Raw genomic sequence first — 15,165 nt, 5'->3', positions numbered from 1 at the left:
CGCTTCTGGGTATGCCGAGCAGCCTCACCAAGGTCGCTAACGAGCCGAGGGGGTCCAGACTCCCAGGCCAGGCCTCCAGGAGCCGGTGCTCTCCGCAGCCTACCCACCATAGAGGGAGCCTGGTTCTCACTCAGGGAATAAAGCCCGGGTGGCTATGCCTCCCGGAATGCACCACCTCCGTCCCTACCTTGGCCACCCCGAATCCCGGACCACCCAGGATCCTCCTAAGCCGCGGGAGAACGAACTCTTTCGGCCAGGGTCCAGTCCCCTCCTCCGGCCTCCAGAGTCGAAAGGGTCCAGCCTACCCTTCTCGGCCTGGGTCCTCCCCTACCCCCAGCCCTGTGCCTACAACCCCGCTCCCTCCCAGGAACAGCAGGCAGAGAGGACAGCCTGGAAGCCACACCAGGAAGGCAGCACACTCACCTCCTAGCCACTGCCTCCGCGGGACCCGTAGCCTAGTCCAGGCCCGCAGGAACAGCTGGCCGCAGAGTCCGCTGATTGGTCGCCACGAGCGCGCCCCGCCCCCTGACGGGCCCCGCCCCCCACGGGCGAGGAAGGAGGTGCGCGCTCACGTCCAGCTGCAGAGGCGGTTCCGGCCGTTGCGTTCAGTGGTTTTACATGAGCTTGGGCAGGGCAGTTCCGGTATCTGTCACCCGCGTCTAGCCGTGCACGCGCTTGCGCAGAAGACAGTAATGGTGGGGGGCGGAGCCCGCTGGCGGAGTTGGGACAAACGTCCCACCAGGTTGCTGCCTTCTAATCCTCAGCTTGTCGTTGGGGTTCTGGAGGTCGATTATTTGGGCTCTCCTGGGTGCCATGGTAGGTCAGTTCTAGGCCTAGCGCTGTGGCCATGCTCGCTGCGGCAGAGTGAGAAGGCTGGCACAGCCTCGTTTTTTTTTTGAGTCCTTCTGCTCTAAATCTCATCTTTGATCTTAACTAAAGCCTGGTCATTTGGAAGTCCTGCCTTAGACTTCCAGTTCCCGGTAAATGTTGATCATGTTTCCACCCACTGCTAATACTTTAGGAGGTGATGGCTGATGACCTCCCTAATGCCATCAGCAAGGAAGACCTCATCTTGCCTAGAACAGAAAGTCTCTGGCCAGGCTCTCCTTTCGTTGAGCATTTAGTTTAAAAAGCTACGGAGTTCTCTCTTTGAAATGTACTTAAATCCTCTAGAACACCCAGTTTTTTTTCTCTAGACTGTGGAACCTGCTTGTGCAAATGCTTTGCTTAGTTTAAACTAGCTCCTGCAGCAAAAAGGCAATCTAATCCTTTGAATTAAGCCAATTACCTGAGATAAAAATTCGCTTCGATTACAAGGTCGCTAGTTTAAACTATGTATGACTTCAATATATATTGAAGATTATATCTTGAAATACATTTTAATATATATGTATATGTGTAATAAGCCATAACTGCTTTCCTACTACACAGAAGAATGAAAATTTGCCTTGTGCATCTTGGATTCCATTTTGTGTGACTTGGAATAATGTAATGCTTGCAAGATATGTTAAGGAGCCAACCACAAGGCAGCTTCTGTGAGCCAAGCAGCCTTGAATATGTTGATGATTCAACCCTAAGCTGTTAGCCCCTTAATCTTCATAATAATATGGTATTATAGGGAATGTTTGTGTGAATAAACTGAGCATATTCAAATGGTAAATTTTCTGTGTGGAAGAAAAATGAGGTAGAGAAGAATTCAGACTCTAGCTCAACAGGCTGAGACTGCTTTATTGGAACAGGGAGGGGCCCCAACCTTGCTGTGGGATGGAAGTTGGGTGCATTTAGACGGGCTGATGGAGTGTGTGCGTGTGTGTGTGTGTGTGTGTGTGTGTGTGTGTGTGTGTGTGCAGCTACCAAGAAATTATAGGCCCCACACCCGTGTGCGGGTGTTGGGGTGTGGTTTAACTTGAATCAGAGTGGGTTTTTTCAATACCCAGGCATATTGTTTCTGCAAGTGGAACAGAAAGGCCAGGAAGGAGCCAAGCAATTCTTTATGGCTAGTGGCTATTACTCAGTATAGCCCAAATCAAGTTCTCATGATCTGAGGCTATTACCCACCGGTATGTACATCCTACTTGCCAAGAACCAGTAAGTGTTGGAGCTCTGATGGGAAAGGCTTCCCCTACAGAAGGGTGACAACTCTGCTCCAGCTGCTGCAGTGAAAGGTCTCCCCAAAGCAAGCAGAACAGTTTAGAAGCTACCCTTTGTGGCAAAATCTGCTGAGGCAAAAAGCATTACAGCTCTGCTTAGAGAGGGATCCTGGCAGTCAGGGGCCAAGGGATACCACAAAGTCACACTGAACACCACGCCTCATGTTAGTGATGTATTGGGAAGGGAAACCTGGGGGTGAGGTGGGGGGCTGCCTCTGCTTGGATGAGAAGCAAGTGTGAATGCAACAGTAAGCCAGGCTTATATAGGATTTCTTAGAGGGCAGAGTTTTTCAGGGTGGGTGGAGATTTCCAGGGTGTGGATTGGTAGGATTTCAGGTCCTCATCTTAGGGAGTTCAGGGATTGATGGGTTTTCATGCTCAGGGATTGATGAGGTCTTTTTTCCTTTCTTTGTTCCTGCATCTGGCCAATGGGTCCAGACAGAAGACTGCAAACAGGTCCTGCAGTAGGACCCTGCTGCCGCGCCCTGGTGGGAGGTGGGGGGGGGTAGCAGAAGTCCTGGCAGCAGCACACTGTGTGTTGCTCAGGGACTACAGCCTACCAGCCCTACTCTACAACTCAGGGTTAGGGTAATGAATTTGTATCTCATTCTAGCTTTTGCTAGAAAACACTGACTCATTAGCTCCACAAAGTCATAGACATGTGCCTCCCTGCTCACTTAAAAACTAAGGAAGGAAAAGCTCTTCACTAAAGTTCCTGGCCGCCTAGAGCCCAAGGCTTCACTAGCTTACCCTAGGCTTATGTGGTTTACATATGCTTTCATCCTTAAACATTTTTGAGTTCTGGCCCCAAGTTACACTTTGAACAATTTAAAACAGAGAGGGGAAACTGCAAGTCTGGCTGCTTAGGCAGATAGAAGATTTGCACAGCAAAGATGTAACATATTGTTGCTGTAGTTTTGTATTTTTTTTTTAAATGATGGTTGTGACCTTGCACTGCTCCCCGTGAGCTGCCTGTTAGAGGTGTGTCTTTAGGGGTGGGCCTAATGGCTGGCCCGTTGTGGTGGATACACATTCTAGCATCCTAAATTTTGCTTTTAACAAGCAAATATTTAGCATATTACTTACCTTTGGGATATTTTTCAGGGCGCTCCTTTAGCTAACTTCCACTTGTGTGACTTAATGTTCCCTTTACAAATCTATTAGTAAGTCCTTTGCACCATCAATTCTGTCACTGCGTTTCTTTTACATCAAAGTAACTAAAATCTGGGTAAAAGCCTTGTCACCACTTTCATTTTGTGTCTCTTTCACTTTGGCCCAGGCTCCTGTCAGACACTGCCAGCCTCATTTCATTCATTCTTCAGATTACCTTTGATTTCAGAACTACATTTATGACCCATAAACAGCCTTACGGCAAGGGACAGAAACTATCCCCAAGCGATAGTAAGACAGCAGGACAGACCTCGAAGAACCTCTGGAAACCAACGAGAAGTCACTAGCAGGTAAAGAATGCTAGGAGACAACTCTCATTTCGAATGTAAGTAAAAAAATGAACTGGAAAATGGAGCGGCGCACAAGCCACAGCACACAGTCAGATTGATGTAAAATGTTTGATCCTGTTGAAGCACAAGAAATGCAGTCTCAGCAGTGAGGGGAAAGAGCAAAGATGTGTGTACACATGTGTATAAAATTCTCCCTACTTAGGCCTGCCGTGGTGGCGCACGCCTTTAATCCTTGCACTCAGGAGGCAGAGGTAGTCGGATGTCTGTGAATTCGAGGCCAGCCTGGTCTACAAAGAGTCCATTCCAACCAAGGCTACACAGAGAAACCCTGTCTCAAAAAACAAACCAACAAAAACTCCCTACTTGCCAGTCATCCTGAATAAGTAAATGAAAGTTAACTATCAAGGCTCTAATTTTGGTGAAACTATGCAAACAATTCACACTCCTAAGGAGACTGGTGACTATCATGGTAGATATTGCCAGTCTCCTTCCGGAACCCCCAACAAGGCGGGGCAAGCCCCTCATTGTGTGCATCCACCGTTGAATGACGTAGCCTCCCGGCCTAGGAAGCGCTTTGTCCCTCTCCCTAGGAGACTCGGGTAGCAGCTGGGGCCCAGGTCACGTGGCATCCAGCTGTGTCTCCCAGGGAGCCATGTAGCAATTGGTTCTGGGTGGTCGCGGAATGATGACGTCACTCAGCGATCCTGAAGGGTCTGGCGGTCCTATCACACTTAGAAGTGAGCTGCTACAGTGGGCGTTGTGCAATCTTGTGACATCTCCATCAAACTGCGCAGCCCTTCTTTACGGTGCGGCCGCACTGGAGCCTGCGGGCGGCACGGAGAGAGAGCAGGGCGGGCGTGGGTACTGACAGAGGAACCACGCAGTGTTGTAGGGGGTGACTTTCCTGATGTAGGATTGCCAGGATCCAAAAACCCGCCAATGAAGTTACTTTCCAATGTCCCAGTTCAAAAGTTAAGTTTTAACAGGACACAAGTCTTTGCTTGCTTTAAATTTGGGCACATTATCACTTAGCCAGCCAGCACCCCCCGTCCCCCGCCCCGTCTTAAGTCCTTTCTCAGAAATGCATTTGGTGATCACAATTTTAGATGTGTTTTGTAAAGCTGTAAATTTCCATTTCTACGTTGGAATGGTCTTGCAGATTCCAAAACCCAAACGGTTCACCTCTGGCTCTTTAAACACATTAGAGCCTCCCCCCCCCCCCTTTTTTTTTTTTTTTTTACATTAGGAGAGGGTCAGATGTTGGGAAGATCACAGAGGACAAGTCTCAAGAGTCAGCTCTCTCCACTATGTGGGTCCCGGTTATTGAACATTAAAATCCTAGAAGCCAACAGCTGTCTTTATTTTTTTTTATCTATGTTTCTAGAATTTTCGTATCTACTATAATTTCATTTTAAATTCACAAATCAATTACCTTGTCAGTAATAAGCTGAACACAGTGCAACACACCTTGAGCAGGTCTATGTTATGTCTCACTCTGTTATCTACAGAGTTTGTGCTTTTCTGATAAGCAAATTTAAATATTTCACACGAATCACATAAAAAAGTCTCTTCTTTATTCTTAAGACTGAACAATAATCCCCCTGGTGGCAACATTATAGTTTTAAAAACGATGTTAGTCAACACTTAGGGTTCTCAGTGTCTCACAAAGGATGCTTGTGATGACTTGATTAGGAGGTACGCTGGCACAGGCTAACCTCAGCACGCTCAGTAGAAGAATTTCGGGGTGGGATGAGGTAGATTTTTTTGTTTTTTGCTTGTTTGGGTTTTTTTTTTTGTGGGGGGGGGGCAGGGTTTCTCTGTGTAGCCTTGGCTGTCCTGGACTTGCTTTGTAGACCAGGCTGGCCTTCAACTCACAGTGATGCCCTGCCTCTGCCTCTCGAGTGCTGGGACTAAAGGTGTGTGCCACCACTGCCTGGCTTTTTAAGGCTGAAAATAAACAGGCAGAATGAAATCACAAAGAGCCGAAGCCAACTAAACTGAAAACAGGAAAATCAATGACACAAGTTGTTGATTTGAAAACTCAGTAAAATTGGAAACTCCCTATGAGAAGACAAGCATTACGGACGACAGGAAGACATATTTCTAATACCAAGACCAAGTTGCATATGCCTCTAGTCCTAGTCATGGGACTCGGCAGTGACAAGGAACACGTGAGCCTAAGAGTTCCAGAACAGCCTGGGCAACGTTGTAAGACCCCATCTTAGAAGCACCTCTTGCTGTACTTACTGTTTCTTTTCACTGTGCTGTGATCAGCCATAACATGACTCCACTGGTCAAGGTCTTGTGTTATTTGTTCACAAATCTTAGTGAGCTCTGCATCCTGCCTCACAAGTGCTAGGAATATGGCATGTCCTGAGGTTGACCATATGATGCCCAGGCAGTAGGATTTCCCCCCAAGACTCCATGCCCCATGTCACCCTGGTTACCCCAGAGTGGCCAGACCTATGCTACTAGCTTTCTCTAGCCAAGGTCCACCAGAGAGAGATTAGCGCTGGGTGGGAAGATGTCACAGCCTGAGTCAGGATCAAGCTTGCTCACTTTTGACAAAAATTTTACTGTATGGATGTTTTGCTTGTGTGTGTGTGTGTGTGTGTGTGTGCATCATGTGTGGGCCTGGTGGACATGGAGACTAGAAAGGACATCGGATCTCCTGGAGCAGGGGTTACACACAGCTGTGAACCACTATGCAGATGCTAGGAACTGAACCTGAGTTCTCTGGAAAAGCAGCAAATACTCTTACCAGCTCAGCCATCTCCAGCCCTTAAGCCCCAAGGTCCAGCCCTACAGTACAGCGTTTCTCACAGTACCTTCTGGTCCAGGGGATGGGGAGGCAGGGACCAGACAGATTTCCCTAGAACCTTGGGAGTTTTCTGTCCTTAATATATATATAGCAACGAATTAACTACTTCAGCCTCACTGTTAAAGGTAAAGACTATTTTCACACCTCCCCAACAAGACTGCACCAAAAGTATAGAGCATCTTTTCTTTGTTCAATCAAAATACAGGTTATGGCAGAACCCAGACTTCCTTACACTCTAGCAAGGGGGTTAATAGACTACAAATGAGGATTTGTGCTTGAAACAAACTTTGCTATTATTGTTCTGAAACAAAATGTGCCTGGCACAGAGCAAACAGGCACCTCTTTCCTCACAGAGGACTTTCTCCAGGTCCCCGGGTGCGCTGGGTCGATCAGCAGACAGCCTACTGGTGGCAGCAGTGTGTGTGCCTTTGGCTGATGTGTGGGGAACCCTGACAGGGCAGGGTGTAAGGAACAAGAGGCTGGGGGAGAAGAGAAATGAAAGGGAGACTTGGAGGACTCTAGCAGGAGAGAAATGAAGACTTGTCTTTGAGATCCCTGTTAGTACAGATTCAAACATTGAGTGTGGCAGGAAATGAGGTCTGTTCCAAGCCAGGAAGGTCAGCATCGTTCTATTCTTGCTATTTTGGACAGTTTAGGGTAGAGTTTAAAGAACTTGATTATTTGATTCTAGGGCATTTGTATCAAGGTCATCCTTGGAGACAGTCTCCTCAGCATGTCTCCTCCACTCTTCTTCCCAGTGTCCTTCTAAGGGGCCATGTTTAATGTTCCAGGATCATAGTCAGTTCAGCATGATGGAAACTTCACTTGCTTTTTTATAAATTTTAGGAGCATCTCAGCTTAAACTACAAGTCTCATCTTGTCAACAAGTCTGTAGGACTGGTTTGACTGCTCTAGATGTGGCTTTGGAGCTGTCATTCATGGGTTATGATGGGCCAAGGCCAAGGTGATATAATCCTAGATGAACTAGGGCTCCCTGGCAGAGACCCAGACTACTGCACGAGGAGCCTACCTCTACAGCACAGCCAGATTGTCTTGTTGCCCAAGATGAAGCCATGACCAGTGGTAGTACCCAGAGGGGAAGTGAGGGCTTATTGAGGCAAAATTGCCATTTCAATCATTTAGCTTCTGCTTCATTGGCCAGAATCTAATCACATGACAAATCTAGTGATAACTCAGACCAAAAAAGTTTTAGGTGGATTCTTTATAGTTATGGTTACAGTTCCTTCCCAACAGTGGTGCTTCTAGGAGGTGCCCAGCCTTCCACTAACTCTTCACATCTGTCATCAGTAACTACCATTGCAGGTGCCAAGAGCGAAGACAACTGTCGGTGAATCACACATATACATCACATATTATATAATTATATATAAAATATATTACACACACATACATACATATATATGTCTCACACATTAAGGGTGCTTTTAAAAAATAAAATGCCAATGCCAAGATCTTAGTGGTGGTAGAGGTGTTCGATAGGGAACATGGCCCAGGACAGGTAAGTCCCAATGTTTCAAGGATTCTGGTGTGGATAGGGCTGCCACCCACGAGCCACAACTCTGGATCCCTGGAGCTCACCAGGCCCTCCCACCACTTTAAGATGCTTCCTACCATATTTTCTTCCTTTCACACTCCTCGGCCTTCTCAAGATTTAGACACATCAGGCAGAGAAACAACATTTATATTATTTATTTGTCAATTTCCAGAAACAGGGTCTCTACCGAGTAAGTAGAAAAATAGAAAGTTTACTACTTTCAAAAGGCAACTATGACAAACCAGTATATATAACCAGGAAAGGGGTTTCTAGGAGTCGAACATCCAGTTTGTAGTGCTGCTGTGACCACAAAAGTGAACGTGTGTTCTCCACATCCTGAGATTTGAGACTGGCAATTCTCCAGAGCTGGGCTGAAGCCAAGCAGCCTTTGTCACCCCCACTAGCTGGCCCAGTCCTGGAACCGGAAGCAATCACTTGCTATCTTCCATACTGTGTTACTGGGTGAGGCCTGGGCAGTCAAGATGAAGTTCTGGTTGAAGTCCCGCTGTTTGTTACCCTCAAACTTCACTGTCCCACAGATCACCACAAGGACTGTGGTCTGGCTTGGTGTAGCTTCGTCATGGACAGGCTGGCAGTCTACCACATTGATTTGGAACTCACTGGAAGGCAACATCTCAAAAAACTCACTCAAGGATTCTTGTCCTGAAACAGCATTTCCGTTCCACACTAGAGTGGCCGTGCCCATGTACAGGCGAGACAGCAGCCGCCGCCGCTTGTCCATCGTGGTGTAGTAGACATTGACAAACTCCTCTGCAGCTCTGCAGGCCTGGTCCACAGAGGTCTTGAAATCTACTGATGCCATCTCTGGTTCTGCTGCCAGAGGCCTCTGCCAGCGTGCCTCCCTGGGGGCTGTAGGACATCGAAGATGAACACATGTGAGTATCAAGGTCTGTTCTGGCCTGACAAAACTTTTCTTTCAAATTTTAATCTTTAAAATTAAAACTGTGTGCATGTGGCTTGTTACATGCCATGGCACATTAGAGGTTTGAGGAGAACCAGCAAGAGTCCCCTCTGCCTACCACATGGGACCCAGGAAGCAAACTCGGGTCGAATCACCTTTACCTACTGACCTACCTAGCTTCCAACTGCCCTTCTCCATAGGTGAGGGAACATTTACTTAGTGCAGGCAGATGACTAAAACTGTTGCCTATTTATTTTAAAGGCGGGGTAGTGATATGTAGTCCTGGCTCTCTATATCAAGGGCTGGGATGAAAGGCATTCAGTCCAGCAATTGTGTATTTAATCTTACTAATCCTTACTTTCCTTGTTGCAAAAACAGGAACGCAAAAATTAAACTAGACAGTGCACATCCAGCATTAAGTTAAGAGGGGTTAAGCCAGGAGGCAGGAGCTCTAGGCCAGTCTATGATAAATAGCAAACCTGATCTTAAAAAAAAAAGTCTGATATGTTCACCTCACAATGGGTTTTGAAATCCCCCCCCCCCTTTTTTTTTTGGTTTTTTGAGACAAGAGTTTCTCTGTTTAGCCTTGGCTGTCCTGGACTCACTGTGTAGAACCAGGCTGGCCTCAAACTCACAGCGATCCGCCTGCCTCTGCCTTCCAAGCGCTGCGAATAAAGGCGTGCACCATCATGCCTGGTTCTTGAAATCCATTTTATTATTGGAGTACACTTGATGACAGAGACTGATCCTTCCTGAAAGCTTGGAATAGGTGTGAGTGCCTCTAAGCAACAAGGTGTAGCTCATCCAAGTAAAAACAGTGGCTCATGCATTAGAAATGAGTGGTTGCTGGTCTAACAAAGGCTACCAGAGGGAGAGCAGGTGCCCATCTGGGAACCAACTACAGTGAACTAACCCAACAAGGACCCAGTCGATGCAGTCAGCTTTCTCAGCAGAGTGGAGGACAATTGTCACAAGTAAACCCCAAGCCAGGCATGGTGGCACAACCTTTAATCCCAGAGCTGAGGGAGGCAGAGGTTGGAGAATCACCCAGCTCAAGGCCAGCCTGGTCTACAAATCAAAGTCCAGGATAGTCAAGGCTTCACAGAGAAACCCTGTCTTGAAAAAAACAAAACAACCAAAATATGTAAATCCATAGTGGATTGGGATTTACATCTTTAGTACTAATGCCCAGCATGTAAGACTGGAGGGGCCATAATATTACAGTAGAAAGACCCTAGAATTCACACAGATTCTCAGGCGAGGGGATGGACAATGTTATTTGTATCTGAAAGATCACAGTTCCCTAAAAACATTAAAGTTTCAACACATACACAGCATGGTTTGTTTGTTTGTTTTTTAACAGGTGTGGCTGTTAATTTCTTCCATGATTAACATTTTCCATTTAAAAGAATCCAGTACTAGCTGGGCATGGTGGCATACACATGTAATCCCAGCACTCAGGTAGTCAGAGACAGGTGGATTTTTGTGAGTTCAAGTGAGTCCAGGACTGCTAAGGCTACACAGAAAGAAAAAAAACAAACAAAAAAACCCAAACTACACAAAACAAAACAGTACTGACCAATGTTGAAAGTAGTGGACACAAGTAGTTTGTATTATTTGTCAATATCCAGAAACAGGGTTTCTACAGAGTAAGCTGAAAACTATAAAGTAGTGAATACCTTTTTTTTTTCTCATTTCAAGTGTCTTTTTTATTTTACTGAGACAGGGTCTCTATGTACTTCTGGCTCTTGCTATGTTGACTAGGCTGGCCTCTGAGATCTCAAGAGTCCAATGCTTATGCCTCCCATGCTGATATGTGTGTACCACCATGCCTGGCCCAACTGTTTTTGTTTGTTTGTTTGTTTGTGTGTTTGTTTGTTGTTGTTGTTGTTTTAACTATCAGCTTGTGGACTATGATTCCATACAGAGCTGGGAGGAAGCTGGTCAATCTAAAGCAGTTCAGAGCCAGCTTTATATTGTTCTTTCTACTCCCCAAGGACCTCAGACTAAGCAATCAATCTGAAGTGATATATGCTTAGTAGTTTAGGTATAGTCCCTCAAGCATCATTGCACAAATCACAGTAACAATGTTACTGAAAGAGGAGCTTACACACTTTCTTGCTTCATTCTAGAAAAGCAAGGACTCAGGGCCATGTTGTTGGGTTTAAGTTCCTAGTTTTCTGAAGGCAGTCCTGTATGCAATCAGTTTTAGGGATGCTGGCTTAGCAATGTTCTCCCAGGTAAGCACATTTCTCTCTGCCCAACCACCCTCATCTATACAACGGGCGCTTCCTTTATGGGAAGGGATGCTCTGGGTTATCATTTTCTCTTTTGCTTCCTCCAAGCACAATCTAACAGTGGTTACGCCCCCTCCAACATGATTAGCCCCTATTTCTGGTCCTCGCCTACCCACAGAACCTGCTCCAACTCTCTCACATCGGGAGAAAACAGTAAAACCGAAACACAGTAGAGTGAAGAGGCCTAGACGACGGTTCACACTCCGTGGTTCATACTGTAGTTTCCCGGAGCGAGACCCCAGAGATGGCAGCCGTGTCCCCGCTTTATTTCCAGCCAGCCAGGCCTCATCACCACCCAGGCGTCGCTTCTTACCAAGCCGCTGGCAGATGGCAGCACGCTCTTCGGAGCCATACCCACGTCGCCAAACTGCTGCACCACCTCCAGGTAGGGCAAACTCAGCGCCACCGTTTGGCACATAAAAGAGCCAGATGCCGAGTTGGGGGGAAAAGACAACACCCAGGTCTTATAAAGCCTGAGAGGAGACAAGGGGGGCCCGGTCCCGCGGAGTAGCCCGACGACCATCGCGCAGCCAGGCAGGGGCGGCCACCTACCTGTTCCGTCCCGGTCAGCACCGCCAAGGCGACTCGGCCCCGGGTCCCGCCTCGTCCGCGGTCCCGGGCCAGGAGAGTTACGCTCCTGCCCTCCTCCTCCTCCTCGCAGAAGCCCCGCCTGAAGCACCGACGATCGGGAGGGGGCGAACGGTTAGGAGCCGGTAGCGGCTTCCCGCGCGCGGCGTGCCGCGATCTGCGCAGGCGCAAGCGTCCTTCTTCCCGTTGGGTCCTGCCTCCCCCACAACGGACAGGTGCTCGAGCCAATGGAAAGGCTGACTCCGCCCAGGTGTGGCTGCAGTGACAGGGCGGCTTCCGGGGCAGGCATTATCCTTGAAGATCCGGTTGAGGGAGCTCTGATTGGATTGAGTGGAAGGGGCGGAGGGGGTGGAGCTCATCTGTGGGCGATTTTGTGGGTAACAAGTGTGCGTCTCGGGTGGATCTGTCGGTGTTGGGTTGGGCTGCTTCCCTGTGGATACTCGTGAAGCTTCACGGCATGACGCCGCCTAGGAAAACTTGCGCAGCATGGATTCAGTAAGGCTCCGGACTGAACTCAGCAAGTACGACGCCCGTAATGTTGTAGCCTCAGTAGAAAGCTAAGTCTGAGAGAGCAGGAAGTCCCTGCTGTCAAGCATCTCAGCTGAACGCACCCTTTCTTAGGTGAAGCCACTTAGAGTTGACAGTAAAGGTGAGGCGGCAAACAGAGGCAGCTGACGTTGACATTCTGTGCTCTGCAAGCTGAGGTCCCCACTGGCTCCAAGGGTGGCGCACTGTCCCACCACACTTAAGGGTCTGCATTTTGGTAAATGTGAAACAGTCTATAAATATTTAGAGTTATGTTGTAACCATTTCGTGTGGGAGCTTGAGAAACTTCCGAGTGTAACGAAACTCGAAAAGCTAATTTTCCAGAAACAGGTTCTCGGCTTCATCTGCCTGCTAGGAGAGTCCTCTAAGTGGCTAAGTTAAATGAAGTACTCCAATTTGTATTTTGTTGGCAACCTCTTGCTTTCTTTTGCTTATGTTCCCAAGGGAACCTTTGCTTTTAGAGTTAAGAAACCAGACAGGCTATTTACTATAGGTCACTTCCCACTGCGATCAAGTAGGTGAAAAGTTTGCATTATTGGAAGAAGTAAGTTAGAGGCTGTGTTTAGAGGAGGAGTAAGTGTCTTTGGAACAGTAGTTACACAAAATGGCTTTGCGAACCTGGGAGTAGGCAGTGATAGATCCTAGGACTTGAGAGAGGACTTGACTTTTATTTTTTCTGTAGCTCGTCAGTTTGGGGAGATTAGAGATACCCCTGACCCCAAGGGACACACCAATACAGTTGAAGGTATTAGTCAAGATTCTCTAGAGTAACAAGTTATAGAATGTGTGTGTGTGTGTGTGTGTGTGTGTGTGTGTGTGTGTGTGTGTAAAGGAATGTCATTCAGAACATGGCTGTTCTGGCAAGAGATCACATCCAAAGGTCTTCTAGGTCTGTATGATCCAGCTGGAATACAAACATATCTTTTATCCAGGAGACAGAGGTAAACAGATCTGAGATCAAGGCCAGCCTGGTATAGAGCAAGAAAAACTTAGGTACTGGCATGGTGGTACATGCCTTTAATCCCAAACAAAGGTAAAGTTAGTGTGTAGAAGAGCATCCATGTTTGAAAGGAATATCTAATTCATTGGCAGAAAAGGTGACAAATCAGAGAAGATTTGACGGAATAGGATGTGCCCAACCTTCACGAGAAGAGAGAGGAAAAGGAAGCTACTTAAGAGGCAGTTTTACCAGGACAGCGATAGAGAGATGGGTTGCAGGGAGAGAACTCAAGTGAAGACAGAACATTAGAGCAGATTGCTGAGTTAGTTTGAGGCTAAACAGAGCAATTCTGGGATGAGAGAGAAGCCAGATTAAGTAAGTCAGTTGGGAGAAGAGTTTGAGCCAGAAAAGCTGAGTTGAACTGGCCAGCCCAGAGCTCAGAAAGCTCAGAAGCTCAGAAAGCTTCAGTTAGTCTCAGAGGCTGAAAACATTCTCCGCCTCAGATTGTATGGAGGCTAGAAGCTTCCAAGACTAGTCGTGTGTGTGTGTGTGTGTGTGTGTGTGTGTGTGTGTGTGTGTGTGTGTGATATGGTGGTTGAACCCAGGACCTCAACATGCTAAGCAATTTCTTTGCCACTGTACTACACCTCAGCCCCCAGTCTTCAGTTTTGGACGTTGCAGTTTCTAGAGTCAGTGTTGAAGGCCTAAGTGTAGCTACTTACAGCTTCAGCATTGTGTCTTTGAGTATCAGCAGTGTGATTCTGACATATAACTGCCTATCTGGGAACCAGCTGCCTCCTCTGTAAAGCAGGGACATTAATACTATTCTTGTCTGAGTCCAAATCAGCATCCAGAAAACATTAATAGGAATGAACTGTGTTTTATACTTGATGTTAACAGCAACTTCTTCGTTTGTCAACAGTTCTTCTAATGAAATGATTGGCTTTTATCTTTGGGACAAGCATATGACAGATTGATGGGATTTGTAACCCAGTCACATGGGAACTCTTGGTAAACAAGCCTGGCTTAAGAAGCTGTGGAGCCAGTGTTTCCAGTTGCCACATGGAGCCTGTCCAGGAAGGAGGACACATATGGTCCACACACAGAGTTGGGCCTGACTTACGGATCTTAAAATCTGTCAACATAGGCTTGCTGTCCTCCCCCACTGTCAGCGCTGTTCCCTGGGACAGAAGCTGAACAGCATGGTCTCAAAAGGGGCCATGTGACTTGAAGCCAGTGGATTCACAGCTGTGTCTGGGCAGCTGTGTCTTGCCACCTGAACCACATCTGCTTCTTCCTGTCTCATGCCCTTGGCAGAGCCATCCAACTTGTGGTGGACCAACGTGAGCTGGAGCTGTGTTTCTGTGAGCTCATTTCTGGACTGGACTGCGGGGAGACCATGGGTGGATATGGAAGAAGTACAGTCATTAAAGCCAGATAGTGTTTTATAAAATCCATCCTCTGCCTTCTCTCTTGCCAAGGAAAAGAATGTAGACACATGAGAATGTTGCTTCTGTAGACATTACATGGATGTACTCCCTGTAATGGTGCTGTTCTCCTGAGACGGTTGTTGTGACGAGTATTAACAAAGTCTCAGATGTGCCTTTTCCTAACTCTGCTACCCGCCACCATAAATGGCAGGCCAGGTCACACTTGGCCCTGGGTGTGCTCAAAATGGGATGTCTATATTTATCAGTATTTGCTAAGTACAAGAAATCAATTTTGACTAATTTAAGCTGAAACATCTTTATGGGAAGGCTGCTAGTAGAGACAATAGCAGGCATTGGGAAGGTCTAGGTTCCTTGGGTCTAGGAACAAGAACTGGGCAGCAATTGCTTCCAGAGCTGTGTGCTGTTTAGCTTTTTTTTTTTTTTCCTTTTGTCAGC

At 47.2% G+C, this 15,165-nt stretch overlaps 1 protein-coding gene across 2 annotated transcripts; it reads right to left on the bottom strand.

Annotated features, from left to right (window-relative positions):
• Positions 1 to 8,086: 8,086 nt before the first annotated feature.
• On the bottom strand, positions 8,087 to 11,953 carry Nxt1 (nuclear transport factor 2 like export factor 1). Of its 2 annotated transcripts, none has more exons than XM_051144792.1 (2): positions 11,519 to 11,656; positions 8,087 to 8,856 (listed from the first exon to the last, which is right to left on the bottom strand). In XM_051144792.1, exon 2 carries the CDS (start codon positions 8,807 to 8,809, stop codon positions 8,387 to 8,389), a length of 423 nt encoding a protein of 140 aa, XP_051000749.1. In that variant the 5' UTR covers positions 8,810 to 8,856; positions 11,519 to 11,656; the 3' UTR covers positions 8,087 to 8,386. The 2 variants fall into 2 exon arrangements, with proteins under 2 accessions (XP_051000749.1, XP_051000748.1); XM_051144791.1 differs by lacking the exon at positions 11,519 to 11,656 and adding an exon at positions 11,758 to 11,953 and having other exon boundaries at positions 8,098 to 8,856.
• Positions 11,954 to 15,165: the final 3,212 nt, after the last annotated feature.

Source organism: Acomys russatus, chromosome 4 (assembly GCF_903995435.1).
Source record: "Acomys russatus chromosome 4, mAcoRus1.1, whole genome shotgun sequence".
Lineage (NCBI taxonomy): Eukaryota > Metazoa > Chordata > Mammalia > Rodentia > Muridae > Acomys > Acomys russatus.
Note: the sequence above shows the minus strand (reverse complement) of the source record. Positions and strands in the feature narration are given on the sequence as shown.